This window comes from Rhamphochromis longiceps, linkage group LG11, assembly GCF_057381845.1.
Source record: "Rhamphochromis longiceps isolate RC_006_pf linkage group LG11, R_longiceps_female_GT1.1, whole genome shotgun sequence".
Taxonomy (NCBI): Eukaryota; Metazoa; Chordata; class Actinopteri; order Cichliformes; family Cichlidae; genus Rhamphochromis; species Rhamphochromis longiceps.
In genome coordinates this window covers 31,601,658-31,622,545 of record NC_140567.1, presented here as the reverse complement: position 1 = coordinate 31,622,545, position 20,888 = coordinate 31,601,658, and the positions used below count along the sequence as shown (strand labels likewise).

At 40.1% G+C, this 20,888-nt stretch overlaps 2 protein-coding genes across 3 annotated transcripts in view; one reads left to right on the top strand and one right to left on the bottom strand.

Moving 5' to 3' along the window:
- bmper (BMP binding endothelial regulator) overlaps window positions 1-13,512 on the top strand; it is a 34,420-nt gene extending 20,908 nt beyond the window's left edge. For both annotated transcript variants that reach the window (XM_085423657.1, XM_085423658.1), the window contains 11 exons: window positions 1,002-1,084; window positions 2,238-2,337; window positions 2,695-2,804; window positions 2,893-3,027; window positions 3,497-3,601; window positions 7,957-8,002; window positions 8,730-8,899; window positions 9,606-9,807; window positions 10,265-10,607; window positions 11,123-11,253; window positions 11,648-13,512. In XM_085423657.1, coding sequence (XP_085279783.1) covers window positions 1,002-1,084; window positions 2,238-2,337; window positions 2,695-2,804; window positions 2,893-3,027; window positions 3,497-3,601; window positions 7,957-8,002; window positions 8,730-8,899; window positions 9,606-9,807; window positions 10,265-10,607; window positions 11,123-11,253; window positions 11,648-11,829 — 1,607 coding nt within the window. In that variant the 3' untranslated portion in view covers window positions 11,830-13,512. The remainder of the gene's footprint in view (window positions 1-1,001; window positions 1,085-2,237; window positions 2,338-2,694; window positions 2,805-2,892; window positions 3,028-3,496; window positions 3,602-7,956; window positions 8,003-8,729; window positions 8,900-9,605; window positions 9,808-10,264; window positions 10,608-11,122; window positions 11,254-11,647) is intronic.
- A 3,266-nt stretch (window positions 13,513-16,778) lies between these two features.
- Window positions 16,779-20,738, bottom strand: eaf1 (ELL associated factor 1). The gene is made up of 6 exons (XM_085423660.1): window positions 20,470-20,738; window positions 20,016-20,110; window positions 18,734-18,870; window positions 18,444-18,616; window positions 17,981-18,202; window positions 16,779-17,810 (listed from the first exon to the last, which is right to left on the bottom strand). The coding sequence occupies exons 1-6, from the start codon at window positions 20,570-20,572 to the stop codon at window positions 17,761-17,763; spliced, it is 780 nt and encodes a 259-aa protein (XP_085279786.1). The 5' UTR covers window positions 20,573-20,738; the 3' UTR covers window positions 16,779-17,760.
- Between the last annotated feature and the right edge of the window lie 150 nt (window positions 20,739-20,888).

The following is a 20,888-nucleotide window of genomic DNA, read 5'->3' as shown; positions in this document are numbered from 1 at the left end:
GGGTTCAGTTTTATTTCTACTGTACATGCATAGATTCTGTTTATTCATTTTCTTTATATCCACATTAGTGGAGTTAAGGTTTAATTTAATTCAGTTAAATTCAATTTAATTTATACAGCACCAAATCAAAACAACAGTCACCTCAAAGCACTTTATATTGTAAGGTAGACCCCACAATAATACATACAGAGATAAACCCAACAATCATATGATCCCCTATGAACAAGCACTTTGGTGACAGTGGAAAGGAAAAACTCCTGTTTAACAGGAAGAAACCTCCGGCAGAACCCGGCTCAGGGAGAGGCGGCCGTTTGGCTGAAAGGAAACCCAGAAATGAAATATTTATAGATATTAAACAGGAACTGATAACAAGCTTAATAGTTAAGATAAAGTAAAACAAATTCAGGATGTGCTCAGCAATTTCAGAAGGTCGAAGCCAGGGGCGCTACATTTATGTCATATCTCTTTGTCTCTTTTTCTTTCTCTTTCTGGAAATGTATTAACTAGCATTAAGCCCAAAGCTTCCTGTAGTTGATGAGGAAAATTTAAACAATAGTTATGAATTTCTCTTAGCTCTCTGGTCAAAAAAGAAGAGGAACCTCATGCAGTTTGTTGTGATTTTGAACTACATTTTATTTGACCTGAAGAATGGGAGAGAAAAAGATTAGAGTTGATGAAACAGGATCTTTTATCTTATTTCATAATAGAGTTTTTATTTATTTATGAGATATGACAAATTCCACTTATGTTGAAATTGGGAGTAACATTTTTGGACTTGCCAATGTGCGCAAACAGTCAACATACTTGCACTGCAGTTTTTTGAATTCTGACTTAATGTGTATTTCTTCTGCTGGTAGAAGGGTCTGTGTCTGTGGCTGTTGTCTATATTTAAATCACTTTAAAAGTGCAGTAATAAAAGCTTCAGGTGAAGAGGCAAAAGATTTGTGTGAACATGAGTGGATTAAAAAATAATTTGTTTGGTATAACGTATTTCCCTGCAGGTTGTATCTTTGAGGGTCGTCTATATAAAGAGAATCAGGAGTTCAGTCCAGAAGGGAAACCTTGCATCAAGTGTACCTGCACTGTGAGTACACATACCCTCTACTTACACCCCCCTCTGAGCAAAGCAGGGGCTCTGTCCCACCAGTTGGTTAGTGTTGGACTCTCCTGGGAGTCACAAATTTTTGGTTGGAACAACATCCCTTTCCTTGGTTTTTCCCCCATAACTTCTTTGCTCTCTCTCACTCTCTCTCTCTCTCTTACACACACACACACACACACACACACACACACACACACACACACACACACACACACACACACACACACACACACACACACACACACACACACACACCTTAGATAAACAAACCCTACAGGTTTGTCCATAAACACATTAAAGCATTAATGTGCTGACACCTAGTTTGAGAACCTGTAAGCTTTTAACACATGTACACACATACAGAGGTGTTTCCCAAATAGAAATCAGCATGCTGTTACTAATCGTTCTGTTAAATTTTCTGTTTTGTCTTAATTAAAAAAATAATATGAATAACCAATTGTCAACATAAATATAACTACACTGAATTTACTTTGTCCTGTGATATCCTGTCACACTCTGGGTTAGCCTCCAGACCACCTGTGACACTGAACTGGACAAATAAGATAAGATAAGATAAGATAAGATAAGATAAGATAACCTTTATTAGTCCCACATGTGGGAAATTTGTTTTGTCACAGCAGGAAGAAGATGGATGGATTTTCTGGGTTTTAAAATGTACTTTTGTAGCCATCAAGTAGAGAAATATGGCGGTGTATGAAGTCTTATTTTATGGGGGCTAAAGACAGTTATCTATTTGTTGTTGTTGTTGTCTAATTGTTATTGGCCTCTGTGAAAAGAATTCAGGGACAGAAAACCAGTTATTGATTCTGCGGGTAACTACGTTCAAACATTAGCTGTGTACTAACTCGGCTCTTGTGCTAATAAAACTGAACCAAAATATCCAGACTTTACACTGATGAAGGCTTTGTACCAAATATCTAAGCGTATTTCACAAGTCAGATGTGAGTACCGTAGTTTGCAAAGGTAATATGAAGTCACACATTCAACCACACACCCCCTTTTCTGCTGATGCATGAAAGACTGAAAGATTGACAACAAAATTAAACAAATCACCTTCCTAGGAAAGTTTCATTCAAAGGTTAATTCTGCTGCTGTTATTCTGTTTTTGTTTCAGGGAGGCCGAACTCTCTGCACGAGGGAGGTGTGTCCCATCCTTTCTTGCCCCTCTCAGCTCACCCACACCCCGCCTGGACAGTGTTGTCCCAGATGTGTCGGTAAAGACTGGGAAATTCAATGATGGGGATCATAATGATGGGCAACACCACAAAACATAACTCCTGTTAAAATGAGGTGGTAGACATTACACAGCTGTGGCCAGAAGCATAGATAGGCAATGAAACATGTAATCTCCTTAGAGAAGGGGTTAATGCTGCTCCTAATAACCCTAAATATCTTTTTTATCCTCAGCCTCCATTAATTTTAATTTCATAACTTTAGTCATATCTTGCAGGGGAATTTTTTTGTTTTGCACTCATGGATGTCTGAAGCAGTCAGAATTTTATTTAGATACAACCAAATCAATTCCGTTTTTAATCCCCATTTTTCTCTACATGACTCTGTCTTTCCTCCAGGTCAGAGGAAGGTGTTCGATCTCTCTTTGGGAAGCTGTCTGTTCTACAGTCAGGTCTATGACAATGGCACCTCCTTTATACACGACAACTGTACCACCTGCACCTGCCAGGTATCAGGCTGAATAGCAAAGGCTTCATTAAACAAAGCAATGGTCAGTTAGTAAATTTAAAAAATCCTAATTCAAATAATCTTTCTAGAATTCCACTGTAGTGTGCAAGAAACGCTGCTCGCGGCAGGGAACTTGCCAAGGCAGCCACTGCTGTGAGGAGTGTCTGTCCTATGTAAAGGTGGAGGAGGTGAAGTACTGCAGAGTCCGGAACAAGATCTACAGGGTAAGAGCAGGATGGATGAATGGATGGATGGATGGATGGATGGATGGATGGATGGATGGATGGATGGGTGGGTGGATTATGGAGTGGGATGATGGTAACGGTTAGCTCTGTTGCCTCCTTGTTAAAATCTTTTTGGTGGCTGAGACCTTTCTGTGTGGAGCATGTTTCCTGTGTGACCCTCAGACTCAGACTTCTCACAGCTCTGAAGACATGCACGTTAGATACATTGGTGATTCTATAGAGGCTGTAGGTGTGAATGCATGGTAGCTAAAATGTGACTAAAGTTCCATGTGCAAGAATTGGTAAAGTAGTGGCTTAAAGCACTCTGAGTGATCAGAAAGACTACAACAGCAAAGGATGAACGTATAGATAATACGTAGCTGTATTCTTGGGTATTGTTGGAATGATAAGTGCCTTTACGTCTTGATGGATGTTGTTCTAACCCTATTGTGTCTTTTTTCCTTTGCAGGAAGGAGACATGTGGTCATCAGTTAACTGTACTCTCTGTACTTGCGTTAAAGGCAGCATTGAGTGTCAGCCCAAACAGTGTGTACCAATCACCAGCTGCCCCTCGGTGAGTGACACCAGTTGATCAATGGATTACATTTATTTATAGCGGTGTGTTATGTGCTGTTATGTTACCCTAGCTGCTTTTCGACTGTGTATTTGTCTTTTTAATTTCTTGGACTATAATGTTTGCAAAAAACACTGCAATCTCTAGTGAAGGCTGGGAGCAGTCAGTCATCCAAAGGTGATGGGGTGGGTGGAGATTTGGTGGCACAAACAAAAATACCTCATACCCCTGGTGGTTTAACCTACAACAACCCTGTCTTTGTCACTCCACTTTATCTGCTTTCCTTTTCTCCATCTGACCTGTCTCACACTCATACTTTACAGCCCATGACTAACTTCGTGATTCTCATTTCACATGCGTAACGCCTCAAAATGACAATACTGTCAAGATTTATCGGCAGTGCTGCCATAACCGACTCTCAATTTCAACAGGTTCACCTCAAAATGCAGGTGTAGAGTATCAGCTTGAATCAAAACATTGAACATGTCATGTAAAAATGTATCCTCTTTTTTACATGACATATGCAAGAAATAAGCAAAATAACTATAAGGGTATATCAAAGAGTAACACAGCCTGTTGCATAAAGAGATCTCAATTAGTGCACTGTAACACAGCTGAAATGTGGCATTAGCTGGGAACTCGGGGAACTTCTGGCAAGAGAAGGGTCTATGGTGCGTTCACCTGTTGCAGAGGTCGCTTTGAGGTTATCTGTCGTGCGTTTCGTGATGGAGTGGATTCCTGGCATGCCGGTGGCTGTCACGCAGTCAAAGCCGGTGTCAATGTTGGTCTAAGTTCACACGCTTCCAGTGGTTACAACGAGCCCTCACCTGTTGTTTGCGGTCAGAACAGGCACAGTGCCGTTGGTGGTCCACATTCAGTTTTGTCTCCAGAGAAAAAGCAGTTTTATAAGTCACTTTAAATGTGGAAGAGGGCAAATAGTTTTTTAAGGACTGTAGCTTCAATGTTGAAAAAGTGCAGTGAATGCAGCAGCCATTCTTTTTAGTGGCCTGCAGGGGGCGACTTTTCTGGTTGCTAAAAAAAAAAAGCCAGATTGTTGAAATGTTTGTAAGAAAATGACCCTCCTGCTTCCTTGATCTGTGATCCTAGTAAACACTTTTGTGATTCCTCTATGGTCTCAGTCACAAGTTTCTAGTCTTACTGATTGCAAAATAATGTAGATGTTTTGATGACATACTCATCAAAAAAGGAGAAAAAAAGGAAACCACAGAGGGAGATTGGCAAGTTGCTGCCATATGAATGTGTATTGTATTTCTGTTTCCATCGCTGGCGTCAGACAGGTGTTTTACAGCGTTTTTTTTTTAAAAAAAACATCTGTAACTCCCGTAACTCCTTAACCTCATGCTCAATTGAAAGAATTCCAAAACTTCCTGAAAGCACAGACTCGGCGATTTTCTCAAGTACTGCCCCGCAAAGACGAAGGTTGGTTGAGAGAAGAGAGAGTGAGGGGAGAAAGAGCTCAACAGAAAACAGAACTTTTTATCTGTTTTCTTTTGATCTTTTGGGGTTCTTTTTTGGGTTTTTTTTTTCTTTTTCCTGTTTTCTGTGTTATTTGCTAAGTACTGAATGTGGGCCTTGCTTGGGATTACTGTAATGACCTTTATATCACTGAAAATAACAGTTTCTGCTTTCAGAAACCACTGAAATTTTGTGGTTGCACAAATGGTGTAAGAGTTATGGTAGTTTGACGTAAAAGTTTAACCTAAAACCTATGGGAGCACAGATGCTCCAGTCGGTTTTAATGGGTTAAATCCGGCACTTTCCTAACTAGTAAGTGATTTCACAGTGGCTGTCTTTTATATACAGTTAAAGTCTCTATTCTTAACATATTAATGCACTTTTTAGAGCATTGACACAACATTGAGACAGTATGTGACATCACTTTTTGAGAGCTGTATAAGAAAAAACAACATGAAAGAAGTGACACAGGAAAAAGTTACCCAGATGCATGTAGTTGTATGTAAAGGAATGCAAAAGGATGTAAACAGATTTTCAGTGGGGAATATATAGCACGATATCGGATAACACGTGTGTGCTGCATTGTGAGGTTGATATCAGTGAGTGAAATCGGACACTTCAGGACCAGTGGAGAGGTTACCGCTAACCCCCTGGGTTGACTTTTCTGCTCTTTACATAAAGTAAACATAATTTCTTGTAAAAATATGTTGATATTAAGCATAATTTGTGAATTTATTAAATTCTGATTGCAATAAAATTGTTGCAATGTTTCTCTTATGAAAATGTTTCTCTTATGAAAATACAAAGTCAGGTTTGATTTGTAGGCAGGTGTTTTAAACAATCTGTCCCACAGTTTAATAACAATGAAAAATCTGACATTTGCACTATTCTTGATATGAAAAGATATTAGTAAATGTAATCTAGTGTGGCTTATCACTCTCACAGAGGTCATTACAGTCCACATTACCTTCAAAACACACACACATACCTCACGCATACTCTTTCCCATGCCATCATCCTGCGGTCAGCAGCAGGTCGGCAGAGCGTGTGGGTCCCATTTGGAGACAGTGTGTCTCCGAACAGCCTTTTGTCTGTGTGGCATTTGAGTGACAGCAAAGAAGAGGTTCCCTATATTTAGGCCCCTGAAAACCAATCTCTGACACTGTGTGTGCCTGAATGAGTGTGTGTGTGCGTGTCCTTGTTTGTGTCATCAGTCTGTCAAAAGGCAGCCCTCTTCAAAGAGAGAGAGTGCCCTTTGTGCCGAGGTTAGGACTCTGGAGTCTGCATTGAGGGTACAGAGAACTTCTTTATGAGATGACAGATGAGTGGTGTGTGTGTGTGTGTGTGTGTGTGTGTGTGTGTGTGTGTGTGTGTGTGTGTGTGTGTGTGTGTGTGTGTTTGTGTATGTCTGGAAGACAGGGGGAAAAGACTGCGTATACGTTTATATGTCTATTTGTGAGGACTGGTTCCAGTTTTAGGCCTTGGGAGAGGAGTCATTTTTCAAAAGGGAGGGTATTTGGTTAGTCTAGACTCAAAGGGTGGTTAACAGGGGTAGGGGCTGGGGTTAAAACATTTAGTTAGGCTGGTTAAGGTAGTTTTAAGGGGCAAGGAAGGCATTGTATCAGCGAAGGTCCTCACAAAGATAGAATTACATGTGTGTGTGTGTGTGTGTGTGTGTGTGTGCGCACGCGCGCGTGCATGCGTGTGAAAAAAAGGGCTTCCCTGAGGCAAAAAAACTAGGTGTGTGAAAGAGCCCTCTGATCTGCACTTTTGATGGAAGTTGAAACATACAGCGGACACACACACACACACACACACACACACACACACACACACACACACACACACACACACACACACACACACACACACACACACACACACACACAGAGGGTCCTGTTACACAGACAAAGTTCAGCAGTTGAAGTTGGAGTATGTGTGTCTCTGAAACCTTCCTGGTGTTGCTGTGAACTTGTCAAAACGTGAACTTTTCCTGTATCGCCATCTTTCATGTAACTTCTGTTACCTCTGCTTGAATGACAGCACAAAATTAGAACTGTTGATAATCTCTACCAACAAAAATGGGAAATATATATCGTTTGACCACCAGTACTTGGTTCTCAACTGTGTGGAAACAAGACTTTAAATTAGAGGAAAAAGAACAAGTTAAAATATTATGAGAGATTATTAGTAATAGTCATCATATTCTAAGTCATACATTATAATACTGTATTTTATGTGGCAGACCTACGTTCAATAACAGGGGTCCATCAGGAATCAACTCCAACTACTATTTTTCTTCCCAATGTGATGTTTATGTAAAGTTTGGTCAGAAGGTTCCTTTGCGCGTGCGCCATTAGCATCCTGCCTGCTGTAACCTACAATTTCCTTCGGGATTAATAAAGTATTCTGATTCAGATTCTGTTTTATTTTACTGTTTTTATTTATTTTTACTTTAGGCCTACTTTGTTAGTTTTCTTGCATTTACAAAACTCTGATCTTCTTTTGCTCCCAAATACAGAAAACTAGGAATAATCTGACTTAGTGATCTGTGATCAGTAGAAGAAAGTTTAACAAGGGCAAAAAAGTTAATGGTTTTTAGAAATATTTATCAAAAGAGAAACTTTTTTCCTGGACATTCTGATTTGTGTACAGTTCGGTTGAAATTTGTAAACTGCAAAGCTAGTCAGAAGCATAACAGTTTTTTCTTATTGTAATTTTCTTTTAGGTTTTTATTCCATGTGTCTATGCTTTGCTCGTGACACTGCTCCACATTCTGTCAAAACAAGTTTCCTTGCCACATTCAGGCTTCTTGTCATCTTCCCTTAATTCCTCTGTCAGTTATCTAATCCAGTGTTTCTGTGTCTGTTCTCTTGCAGAATAAAATCCTGAACAGAACTGGCTGCTGCCCAGTTTGCACTGAAAGTGAGTAAGTCCTTCTCCACCCTCCACACAGTGATTTGTGGGATTCTCACTGCAGTGTCTTCTAATCTATATATCTAGGGAAGCCCTTTAATTTGAGCCCATCAAAGTCTTAAAATATCTCAAATATATTTATATATATATATTTTGTTTGTGGCTGCACAAGAATCAGAGTTATTGATACTGAATGTTTAGAAAGCTAATTATACTTCAGAACCTATGAATTGTTCTTTTTATGAGCAATAAAAAATAAAATCTCATCCTGGCCTCTGCAGTTCACTTGAGTATTCCCCGTGAACTTCAGTCCAGACTGTGGTTTACCCTTTGGGTCGTTTTACTTTAGCTTTTGGCTTCAAACTGCAGCAAAAAAATCCCCCAAAATGTTCTATTTCAGGACTACAAATACTCCATAAACCCCACTTGTGTATAATATAGAGTTTAGATTTAGCTGGTCAGGCAGATGTATTACCACAGTGAGTCACATTAGTGCCACATATTTCAGCATTTATCGTAAATAATTTTTCTGCTGTTAGCTGTCAGATTTCAACATGTATCCTTTTTTATAAAGTGCTTAACTTTGGGTTGCCTCTTGCTGTCCAGGGACCTACTGCTGTTCCAAAGTTCATGTTTTAGGTCACTGAGGTTAAAAAAGGCATTTGCTTTCTTTGACTTCTTTCTATATTTTTGGTTAAACATATCAAGAGCTTTCTTTTTCTTTGTCCTACTTCAGAGCCAGGCGTGTGTACAGTCTTTGGCGACCCTCACTACAACACCTTTGACGGCAGGACCTTTAACTTTCAGGGAACTTGTCAGTATGTTCTGACTCGTGATTGTGGTAGCATTCCCTCTGGAGGGCCTGGGAATAACATCAACCTCAACAGCCCAGACTCGAGCTTCACGGTAAAATGGAAGGGTATCACTTCATAATATAGCCCACAACTGAGGGCATACTTCCTCTGTAATTAAATGGAATTTGAGTGTATATACAGGAAACAAATAAATAATTATATTGTAAGTAAATTTAGATATTGGGTTGGTAATTTTAAGTAGTGTGCAATTTCATGGTAATGCTGGAGGAAAACAAACCATATTTCCCCATCTTATATCATAAGCATGCTGTACTTTTCAGGCCGCAAGCCTTATTACAGAGCGTATTAATCTTTATTTTATATTTGTTATATTGATGTGCATGCTGGATGTCCTATTATTCAATTATTCATTTATCTTACCAACTTACAACAAAAAAAATAAATACAGTCAAAATGTTACAGTACAATGATGGAACTTGATGGTTTTCTTTCACCATCACTGGTCAAATATAATTTTCAAAAGGAGTGAAATACCTGAAAGTTAGGCCGGGTTAAGCTGTATTATAGTATGTTATTGATGGAATTTAGAATACACTAGGATTTGATAAAATGTGTACTCAGAATGGGATGAAAAAATTGGGAAACTGCTCATCTCTGCTGACCTCTCTGCTGACTTTTTTCACACATTATAAACCAAAAGCAGCTGAAATTTATAAAGACATCAGGACCTCTGAGACCTCAATAGATCCTGAGTTGTCCTGTTTTATTGGCTTTTAATCTCATTACTTTGATTTCAGGTGTTGGTGAAGAATCACGCCCGGAGGACTCGCTCCTTCTCCTGGACTCAGTCTGTCGAGGTGAAGCTGGGTAGTTTGATCCTCAGCCTGCACCAGCACTTAACGGTACGGAAGAATGGTACTCGCATCGCCCTGCCCTACCATGGTCCTGGGGTGCATGTAGACCTGGATGGATACCTGCTCAAACTCACCACCATTGCAGGTCAGTATACGTCTTTCTGATCCAAGTTTTTAAATCAGCAAATATTGACCTCTATTTGTGGTCTCAGCTGAAGGTGAATTAATCATTGGAGAGTTCTTGATAAAATATGGCATGGCTCAGTGAGTGGAGCCTGGTTTTCCATGTATGATCGTCTATTTAACATTCTGTGTGGACCTTTCACCTGATTTGGTCTGACTGTACCTGTGTGTGGCCTTCTGTTAAGCATCAGCAGAAGCGCAGGAGTCTTCTGCCCTCTCATGCCACCCAAATAAAATATGCAGAAAGGTTATTATGAATTTTTTGTCCAAAATTAAAGCAGCTTTAAGAATAACAGCACAAACTTGGCAGATGAAAACCACATATCTGAAAAATTAGTTGATAATTTGAAATCATTCTTTTACAAGAGATGGTTACAAATAATAAAGATTTTGTTTCTAACCTCCACCTTTTTCTGCAGGTCTGGAGATCACATGGGATGGTGACAGTTTTGTGGAGGTTGTAGCTGCTCCTCATCTGCGTGGGCGCCTCTGCGGCCTTTGCGGCAACTACAATGGCCACAAGCGTGACGATACCATAGGCGGTGACGGGCAGTTCAAGTTTGACGTGGACGAGTTCGCAGAGTCATGGAGGGTCGAGGGAAATGAGGTTTGCACCAAACATCACCCGCCTCGCAGGCCGACTTCATTCCTGTGCCCCGGCAGCGTTAAAGTCAAGTTCAGGGCTCACCGGGAGTGCCAGAAGATAAAATCGTGGCTTTTTAGTAAGTGCCACAGTGTGGTGGACTTCGGGTCTTTTTACAGGTGAGGAGAAATCTCAAGTGACAACTTAATTGTTAAAGTGCCAAATGGTAAATGGTAAATGGCCTGTATTTATATAGCGCTTTACTAGTCCCTAAGGACCCCAAAGCGCTTTACATATCCAGTCATCCACCCATTCACACACACATTGACACACTGGTGATGGCAAGCTACATTGTAGCCACAGCCACCCTGGGGCGCACTGACAGAGGCGAGGCTGCCGGACACTGGCGCCACCGGGCCCTCTGACCACCACCAGTAGGCAACGGGTGAGGTGTCTTGCCCAAGGACACAACGACCGAGACTGTCCAAGCCGGGGCTCGAACCGGCAACCTTCCGATTACAAGGCGAACTCCCAACTCTTGAGCCACGATCGCCCCCACCCACAAACACTGTAGCTTGTCACACGTATCCATTTCTCTGTCCTACCATAACCATACTTGTATGAGGCTTTCGGTAAAATCTTTTTTCATTACGGGAACTTAATCTTAAACAAAACCAAATTCTGCCCTCTTTAGGTCGTGTGTGACGGACATGTGTGAGTGTCCAGTCCATAAAAACTGTTACTGCGAGACCTTCATCGCCTACAGCAGAGCCTGTGAGAGGGAAGGTGTGCCCGTACTTTGGAAACCCGAAGCTGCTTGTATGGGTGAGTGGCAACACTCATAAATCGCAGAGCATTCTGAGAGGTGCTCTTGACTATTAGAGCCAGTCTTAATGACACCAGATTTGGCTTTTTGTTTTTTGTTTAAAGAAAATTCTGCTCACTTCTGAGCAAACCTGACACTTACTGCAGCTGCCATTCCAGTTCATAGTACTCCCTTTTAGAGAAGTAGAAAAGGATTTACCTTATGTATGCTTAAATTCCCTCTTTTGCATGATATTATCGTTCAACCTTGATAAAATGAACAGTATGCATTGGGTTTGGTATGAGTGCATGAGAAACAGCTAATTCCAATGAGAAGCTGCTGAGAATCTGCTCACATTGACATAATCAAGTCCTAACTTTTTCCCCTCTTTCTACCTTTTCTTCCTCTCATCAGCCACCCAGTGTAAACACGATGCAGTGTACGACACCTGTGGTCCAGGCTGCACCAAAACCTGTGACAACTGGAATGAGATCGGACCGTGCCGTAAGCCGTGCGTGGCCGGCTGCCACTGCCCCGCCAACCTGGTGATGTTCCAGGGACGGTGCATCAAACCCACAGCATGCCCTGGACGGTGACCCCTATGAGCTGGGGGAAGGGGACTGAAGGGAGGGTCATCTGAACTAAAACTAAGGGTCCAAACTAGCAAAGCAGAGTTTGGGAAGACACTAAAGGGTCTCAAGTTGACAGATAAGATGCAACAAGGTACTCAGGGTCCATAACTTCACAAGGAAGTACGCTGTCGTGACTTAGATGCCAGCGATCCAAACAATGGTGACGGACTGAAGGGAAACTCAGATGATCATCTGATCACGGAGCGTTCGATTTCTGACTTCCTCTCGCCTCTTTGTCACACTGTTACTACACCAGTCGCCACCAATTACAGTTTTGGAGAATAAAAACTAAAATCTCAAGCGACAACTTAAGTGGCATTTGGAGATTTTACAACTCACGAATTACAGGAACTACGGCATGTTGCCATGGACCCTCAGGGAACAGTCTGGGGCCAGCGGACTCCTCTTAGAGCCAACATGGCGACTGAGTTTCTCTCGCAAACACATTAAAGTGACCAACAGAGCATCTGCATTTGGAATAGTGAGATTCAAAGTCAAAGAGAAACTCGGATTCATCATATCAAAACTGAACTTATCATCTCTATTCCATCATTTCATACTGTAAGCTAGCCAGATTTATATGAAAGACAGACAAGCTTTTATATAATTATTGTTCTAATTATTAATATTATTGCTATTATTTGTTGTTGATGTTAATTTATATATCAGTCAAATGAAATGTTGTAGCAAGAGCCAGAATCATGAATATAATTGTGTTATAAATGATTTAAAGGGAAACAAAAGCTATTTATATATTTGTTGTGTATTTTTTGTTACTGTTTGAAGAGAAATGCCCAAATGTGACTCAGCTGTTGCACCATCGCAGGGATTAAGTACTGTATTGTATTATGCTCAGTGTACAGGTTGTAGTGGTTAGTAAACTGAAGGTGTTCGTGAAAGCATATGTTTCACTTGACGATAATTATTTAAGACCAGCAATATAATCTTTTCTCGAAGTTCATTTTTGACTGTCGTCCTTCCTCTATGTAGTGCTGGAGAAAAATCGAGATTACGGCTGCTAGTTCAATTCCCAAAAGAAGCCAGTGTTTAAAAAAAAATGAAGTAAAGCTGATTTCATGTTTATCTGTGGCTCCTTAGATTTATCTCCACTAAAGATAAAAGACACAAATCTTGAAAGAAAAAAAGATGTAAAACTATTTTAAATACATTTGCACAGCTTTAATACACTTCAAATTTATACAAACATATTTCACATGAACACATCTCTAAAATAAAACATAAGGACTAAAAGCACCAAATACATTAGAGTTCATTCAACAGCAAACTGAGTCTCCAGGGTTGTACAGGTTTTAGGGGATTAGACGTGTGTCCACCTGTTTCAGTGGTTTCACTCGCTTTGACAATTCGCCACCCTCTTTCACTTCAAGCAATGTTCAAAAGCAGAAAAAAAAATGACTGCAGTCTGGCCCAGGTGGAGAAACAAAACACTGACACATGGAAGATAGTGAATTTTCCCCCCTGTTCAAGAAGAAATACTTACATTTCACCTGCTACTGTAACTCTTTCTAGTACTGCACAGTATGACAGTCTTATAACTCACAATCATGTCTGCTTTGTTATGTGAGTTAAAAAGAAAAGACTAGCTTCAGTTTAGAACACTGCCCATAAAATGAACGTAGCTATGAGTCAATGTCAAACATCAAAATGTTGATGCTGCACATCCACTCGTAAAATCTCTCATTTCAGGAGTACAGGATAGCAGAAAACTAGAGCAAATTTACTCTCTTTTGGTAGCTGACACATCTTTTTGAATAAATGATGCACGTACTGGGATGCCAGTTACACGCGTTTTCTACTCCTTGTTGATGTTTTCAGTTTGCAAGCCTTGTACTGCTGAGGTTGTATATGGGATAGTGCTATGCTGGGAATTACATGAGGTCAGCTGTTTCAAAGTTTGTTCAACATTAAAAGGTGCAAAATGTGAGTGTGGTGGCTGGAGTCGATGGAGCATGGTCCATCCACTCCCACACAGTCCTGAGAAGAGGCTTAACAGCATCTGTATGCGTGTACATGGGATTCAGAAAATCCCTGTAATTGTTCCTTATATTAAATGTGGTTTTTAAGTAAATGAAAGTTCAGTTTTAAGCCGTCTGTACAGAGTGATGCGTACGTAAGGGGCAGCTGGATTATTTGAATACACTTGTTTCTTCCTCTGCAAATGAATGCAGTCACACAAAAAGGTTTTGAAAAAGTAGCATGTCAAAGCCTCGGTCCTGAACCACAGTATGGTATATGGGCCACACACATTACTGTGGTTGCAAGCATTAAACAGAAGAAAATAGACCTAAAAAGACGCTTTGGGTCACATAAAGCGGGTCTCTGCAGACAGCTGTATTGATTAAAATAGACCCTTACAATCTCAAATTTAACACTAATTATAATAAAGTACATCTAATGTTAATCTTAGAGTAGAGTAACTATTTAATTATTTTGATGGAAATTTCCTTTAAATATGACCCAAAACTTGTTACCAGTTTCAAAAATGACAATCATCTGGCGTTTCATCCTAAAATTTTGCATTCGTCAAAATTTCTTTAACAACAAATACTGTGACCTTTAAGTCTAATCATTCTGTAATAAAACTCCTTGGTTTTCTCTACACTGTGGCTTGTTATACTGCATTCATAATCACAAACAGGATCTTCACAGTCTCTAGCAGAAATTGGAAGAAAATCACTGATACAAATCACAATTACACATAAACTACAGAAAAAAATGAAAAGTACAATTACACACTGGTGTCGTTAAGTGATTTTCACACATTTAGGACACAGTAAGAGATCTGTTTGTGTTCTAACTACTGGAAACACTATGTTTAGTTTATACAATGGGTGGCACCTGTTCAGAGGGTGCAGGAAGCATGATAGAAAATTAATATTACCAGCTCTATGCACACACAACCACAGTGCAACAGGGATCTGACCAGTTAAAGTCTGCTTAACTTGTGGTTTGACCGACTGAGAGATTTTCATTGTCACATACAACCACTGCAGGCGATGCCTGGAAACATTTCAGAGCTGCAGTAAATGCATGGAAAAGGCGTTACACTGTGAACATTCCTGTACATCTTGCACATGACGAGGGGCATTTCAACTCTTTGGCATTTTCAGAAAATGACACATTCACTTATTTTTTCCAAGCTAGCATGCTTTAAGGCGTGGAATGGTACAATGGTATAGGTTTTATATGAAAATACTGGAGCAAAAAAATAATGTTCTCTGTTTGCAAATGATACATAGCTGATACAACAAACTTGAAAGTGATGATTAACACATTGCATGCTTCTGGGGCAAATTAGTTTCCCCCTTTAATTTGGTTCTTTGATTTTATTTAAGTATTTTAATCTTGACAGAAATTTTGTAGAAGCCAACCCCGATGCACCTGTCTCCTTTCAAATATGATTAACTTGTCAGTTATGGCCTCACAGACCGACTGGAGGATTAAAGTCTGCATTTTCCTCTGACCATCAGAAAAAAAAGCAAACACGTGCGTTTGTAACTACTGTTTCATATAAATAAGCTTAGAAAAATAAAAGCTTGTGTGTCTGGTAGAGATGGACCGATCCGATATTACGTATCGGTATCGGTCCGATACTGGCCTAAATTACTGGATCGGATATCGGAGAAAAATAAAAAATGTAATCCGATCCATTAAATATCACGAAAGCACCTCACAAAACTTGCAACACGCCGTAACTCACCTCAGAACGTTAGCACGTCGGAGCAGTATGCATCACGTGATAGAGCGGCTGTGGCATGCGGGACCTGTCGGTGGTCTGGATAGCATTTGGAGCTTCGCTAGCAACCCGGCATTTCATCTCCGACAAAGTTATCCCCGAGAGAAGTAAAGCAAGTGTGTAAGTCCATCTCTGAATGTTTGTAAAGCATTCCTGCGTTAAGCTTAACGAGCGACTGCCTCTCGCTCTCCGGCTGCTACTTCAATCGTGAAACTGCTTAATGATCAGCTGATCGGCTTTTCTGTCGCGACTCCGTCTCTCTTCTTTGTTTTTGGCCCACTTTGCACCAGAAAGAGGAAACCAGCGGCTGAACAACAGCAGAACGTTTAAGCTTGATAAGCTGTTGTTAGAATTTATTTAATATTACTTTCTACTCGAGGATCTTTTTCTACGTAGCTGACGGCTGGTAACTGTGCAGGGGCGGATCTAGCAAAGTTTAGCCAGGGGGGCCGATAGGGCATTAACATGGAAAAGGGGGCACAAAGACATACTTTTCTTTCTTATTCTCATTTAAAATGTCTAGCTTTTAATAAATAATTATCTGACACCCAAAGTTTTAATTTGATGTAAAAGGAATAGAAGTCAATTACTGTATATAGTGACTATTAAGTCTAATATATACCCTAGTAAGCTATAGTACATTTTCCTTTGGGAAGGTACCATCTGTGCAGTCTGCAATTTTGTTGAAGAAAGATGTTGAATCTATTTAATATTTCTTGAAAAATAATTGATTTCTGTGCATTTTTTTTCACACTGCATCAAATTAAGGTTGATTATGTCGATTAAGCATCATGAGGTGGCGCGTGAGGGGTGGTTCCCTATTTTTTATTTATTTATTTTTGTTGTTGCTGGGAGTTGGAACCCTATTAGTTAGGTTGCTTAATATTTACGCTAAGTACTCTTTAAAATACCAGAATAGGGAGGATGGTGTAGGTTTAAGTTTATTAGATTGATCAGTATTGCTGAACTATTAAATTTTTTTTTGTACACAGGTATAACAGAATAGCTTTAGTGTAGTTGTTGTTTTAAACTTGAGTATGAACTTGCAGACTTGCAAAATGCAGCAAGATATTTTAAAAAACAGTTTTGTTGATTAAAAAACACTATATCGGATTCATATCGGTATCGGCAGATATCCAAATTTATGATATCGGTATCGGTATCGGACATAAAAAAGTGGTATCGTGCCATCTCTAGTGTCTGGCACCACAGAGTAGACAGTGGAAGTAAAACGCAGCTGGTGAGGAAAGTTGAGCAGCTAATTAGTTAGACATTTTTGGGGGGGTGGCAGTTGAATTCAAAAGAGAGCTACAACACTAGACTTACATTCTATAGCTTACTTACATGTTATTCATACCAGCAATCTGAGTTTCTGCTCGTTGTTGACTCTTTTCTGCCCCCTTGTGGACATAAAACAAACTAATTGGAGCTTTAAAACAACATGCAGCATGTTGCCCTGTTAATTTTCCATGAGCGTAGATAAGCAAACCACAATCTCAACCTGCTAAAAGGTGACATCTAGTGAGTGTAGTGTTGCTACTTAAAAAAAAAAGACCAGCAAACAGCAAACTAAAGTTAGCATCAGCAACTGATACCGATTCTGCATCATGTTCCACAATGACCTCAAAAACTTAGTGGATGACAAAATACCTGCGGCATTTGTTTTCTTTGCTTTGTTGCTATTTGCAGATCATCTGTGCAATTCTGCTATTTTTGTATTCTTAGCAAAATGAAAACAAAAAACAAATGTTACAGCGATGATCGCACAGCTACAGAAAATCTTGCTTGCCAAACCATACACAAAACTGAAAAAAAATATATTAATGATACAAGTAAATAAAACTAGCTGCTCTAAGTACAGAAAATATGTATGTGCACTCTAATATATAATCTTCCAAACCTCTGAAGAATTTTTCTCTTTGTCTCCAGTTTTGCTATACAAAACAAGATATACATCTAATAAAAAATACACTCTTAAGTTCCAGGCTGGCCAGCTTTCAGGATATACTAAAGCAAATTAAAAAAAATATATGTAGTCAAACCAACCTACACAGCTGGGGTCAGCTATCACAGCAAAGAAACAAGTCAACCAGGCAGAAAGGAGGAGGAGTGTGGACAGAGAGACTGACCAGCAGAGCTCAGTCGTCATCGCTGTCACTGCCTGACTCGCTGAGCTGAAGGTCATTTCCTGTGGTGAGCAGAAGATAAATGACCATAATACCAAAAATGCAGTGTGGTAGCACAGAGTCACTGGCAGTGAATGAGCAAGATTAGCAGCAGCACAGAAAACGAATGCACGCATGTATAAATTCCATCTCTTGACCTGACCAAGTCTAAGTATAACCCAAAGGTACTCACGGAGTGTGTTCATGAGCTGGTTGTTCCCCTGCTGCCGGTCAGGTCCTCCGTTGGCCATGGGGTGGCGGCTGGGTGACGTCTGGCTGAGGGGTCGGGGGGTCTCGAGCTCTCCGTCGCTGCTGCTGCTGTCATCGCCGCTCCCTGAGGCGCTGCCCGAGTCGGAGGAGCTGCTGCTGCCGCTGCTGCTCATCTGCTCTATCACCTCCACCTCTGCTCGCAGCTCTGTTAAGAACAGCAGAGAATCGCTACAGTTAACACAAAGACATTCAGCATTTACTGAAAGATTGTTTATAACAAACTGTAATGTCCTTACATTTATTTAGAACTATGTGATACTTAAGTGTGTCACGTAGCATATGTTTAATATAGAATATGTTATTTGTGATGTTAATCATAAACTATAGTTATGTCAGGAAAACCATCTCTTCTATTATGAGCTATGGCCGTGTATCACCTTCCTTACCTCTCTTGATGTCATCGAGCTGAGGCTCTGGGGAGGGGTTGTCCTTAGATGGGGAAGGAGAGGTTTTGATCCCAGCCCCGGGTTTAGTGGGGGCCCTAAACTGAGAGGTGGGCTGGCTGGACCGAAGCGACTGCTGCTCAATCCGGGCCTGGATCTTACTGCTGCCTTCTGCCCTGTAAAACACACACACAACAGATGTGATTTCACCTGGATTTATTTAAGAGTAACATAGAAGCCAGCCTGAACTTCCCACTTCAATAACCTTAATTTTGTAATCACTGATATCTCACCTAGTTTTCTTGACCTGGATGCTGCTGCTCAGTTTCTCCAGTACAAACTCCCCAGTGTCGTGGTTAATGATGAGCACACAGTCCTTCTGGTATGGCCGCTTGTTTCCTTTGAATACTGTCATGGGAGGGGTAGAGCCCTGAAAGAAAAAAAAGAAAATGTAAGAACTAAATATGGACAGTCTTGGCTAATTTTGCCAGACCCTATTACATTAAAACAGTGGAAGAAGGTATCATTATACAGTGCTTATTCCTGGTGTGACTGACTCGCTGACTTCAGTTTGAATTGCTTTGATTGTACAAAGTCTGTTTTTACCCTCGATACTGGATTTCTAAATGTGCAAACATAAATACAAATGTAGTATCTAAGGTAAAAACAGACTTTGTACAATCAAACAAGCTTGAAAAAAAAAAATCAGTATTTGGTATGACCACTGTTATTCCTCAACACAGCCGGAACTCTCTTAAGTAAGCTTTCTTGTAATTTCTTCAAGTGGCCTCCAGGAATAGTTCTCCATGCTTCCTGAAGGACATTCAAAGCTCTTTTTGGATGTTGGCTGCCTTTTGTTTTGTAATAAATAATCTCACACTGCTTCAATAACGTTGAGGTCCAGGTCATTCCACAACTTGTTCTTAAGGACACGACTTTCAGATTTTGTTCATCTGATGGAGATTGTAGTTTTTTGGGGTTTTATTAGGCCTACCACTTATTCTTTTATCTTCTAAATGTTCACTTTTCAACCAATTTGTCTAAGGACTCCCTGCAAACCATGCTGAGATATGCCAAGTATACACCTAATAGCTATTTGGGAATCACCTGGTTGGTGCAAATGTTATGGTATTTTATGCCAGGCAATCTGTTATAAATTGACTGGCATAAAATACTAGCAATGCTAGAAACAAATTGCCTCTGGAAATGGTCAGATACAAGGACTGGACTGAAAGGAGCAAAAAATGCAGCCAGTGTTTAAAAAAAACAAAAAACAAGCAAAAGAACAATCAAAAAGACCTTGACGAAGCCTGGAAAAGTATTGCTCAAACCAACTTAAAAAAAAAACTACAAGAAAGTCTCATAGCTTGGAAGCAAAAGGAAATGAAAAGGCATTTATAAACTTTTGCACAGTACAGAATGTGAACAGATATTCATCTAACATGCAAGTGCCACACTTCCTGGAAGTACCAATTCAGTCAGTATTTAAGGGCGATGAATTTGATGCTAGAAGAATGGAAATTGTTTTATTATTTGCTTAATTTACAGAAAGAAGTGCACATCATGCAGTCTTACTGGAATATGAGGTAGTGTTATGGTAACTTCATCTCCTTTCCCAACTTGAAGCTCTCCCTCACAGCTTGTGTCAATCGATGCTGGTTTGAAGTCATCTGAAAAGGAGATGCAACAGATAATTTAACCAGACATTGTATGTAGGTAATTCCAAATACATGGACATTTTATTAAGTCTCTTAAACAAATATTGAAAAATTATGAGCCGACGAACCCAGATTTAAAACCTGAGAATGGGGAGTAAAACGATAAAATTCAGTGTATAATGCTGCCACACCATTTGCAACAAATACTTACTTATATTGTTTTCTCCATATAATTACCCATACACAGACTGTGTAAAACACAGCCTCTCCGTCCATGTGAGAAAGAGAGTCTGACACAACAGTAATCTAACAGTGCGCTTTGTATGGTGCCAAAGTTTTATTTAACACATCGCGCAGTCTGTCACACTTACATCTGATGGTGTGAAAGGAAGACTTTGGCCTCTTCTCAAAGCTTTCTCCGAGCTTCAAAACATGCTCCTCTTTGTCCAGCAGCGGATTCGTGCTCCCGTTCATGGCTCCGTTGGTTTAATGGTTACTAAAACTCGCATTTAGGTCAAATCCCACGAAGACCCGAGAGCAATCTGGCAAGTTGAGCAGGATCAAAATAAGATACCAACTACAACACAAAGTTAGCTTGCTGTGGCTAACAGTTAGCAAAACATCACGTGGCCACGCCTTTTCCGCTTTTGGTCCGGCTCTCAAATATCGCCGAAAGTGGGCTGTGTTAGCAACGTCACCTGTTTTCATTAAAGCAAAAGATTTTTAAAAAAAAAAACCCCAACGCATTTCACTACATAATAACCTATGAAAATATTTTCAGTGCTTTAAT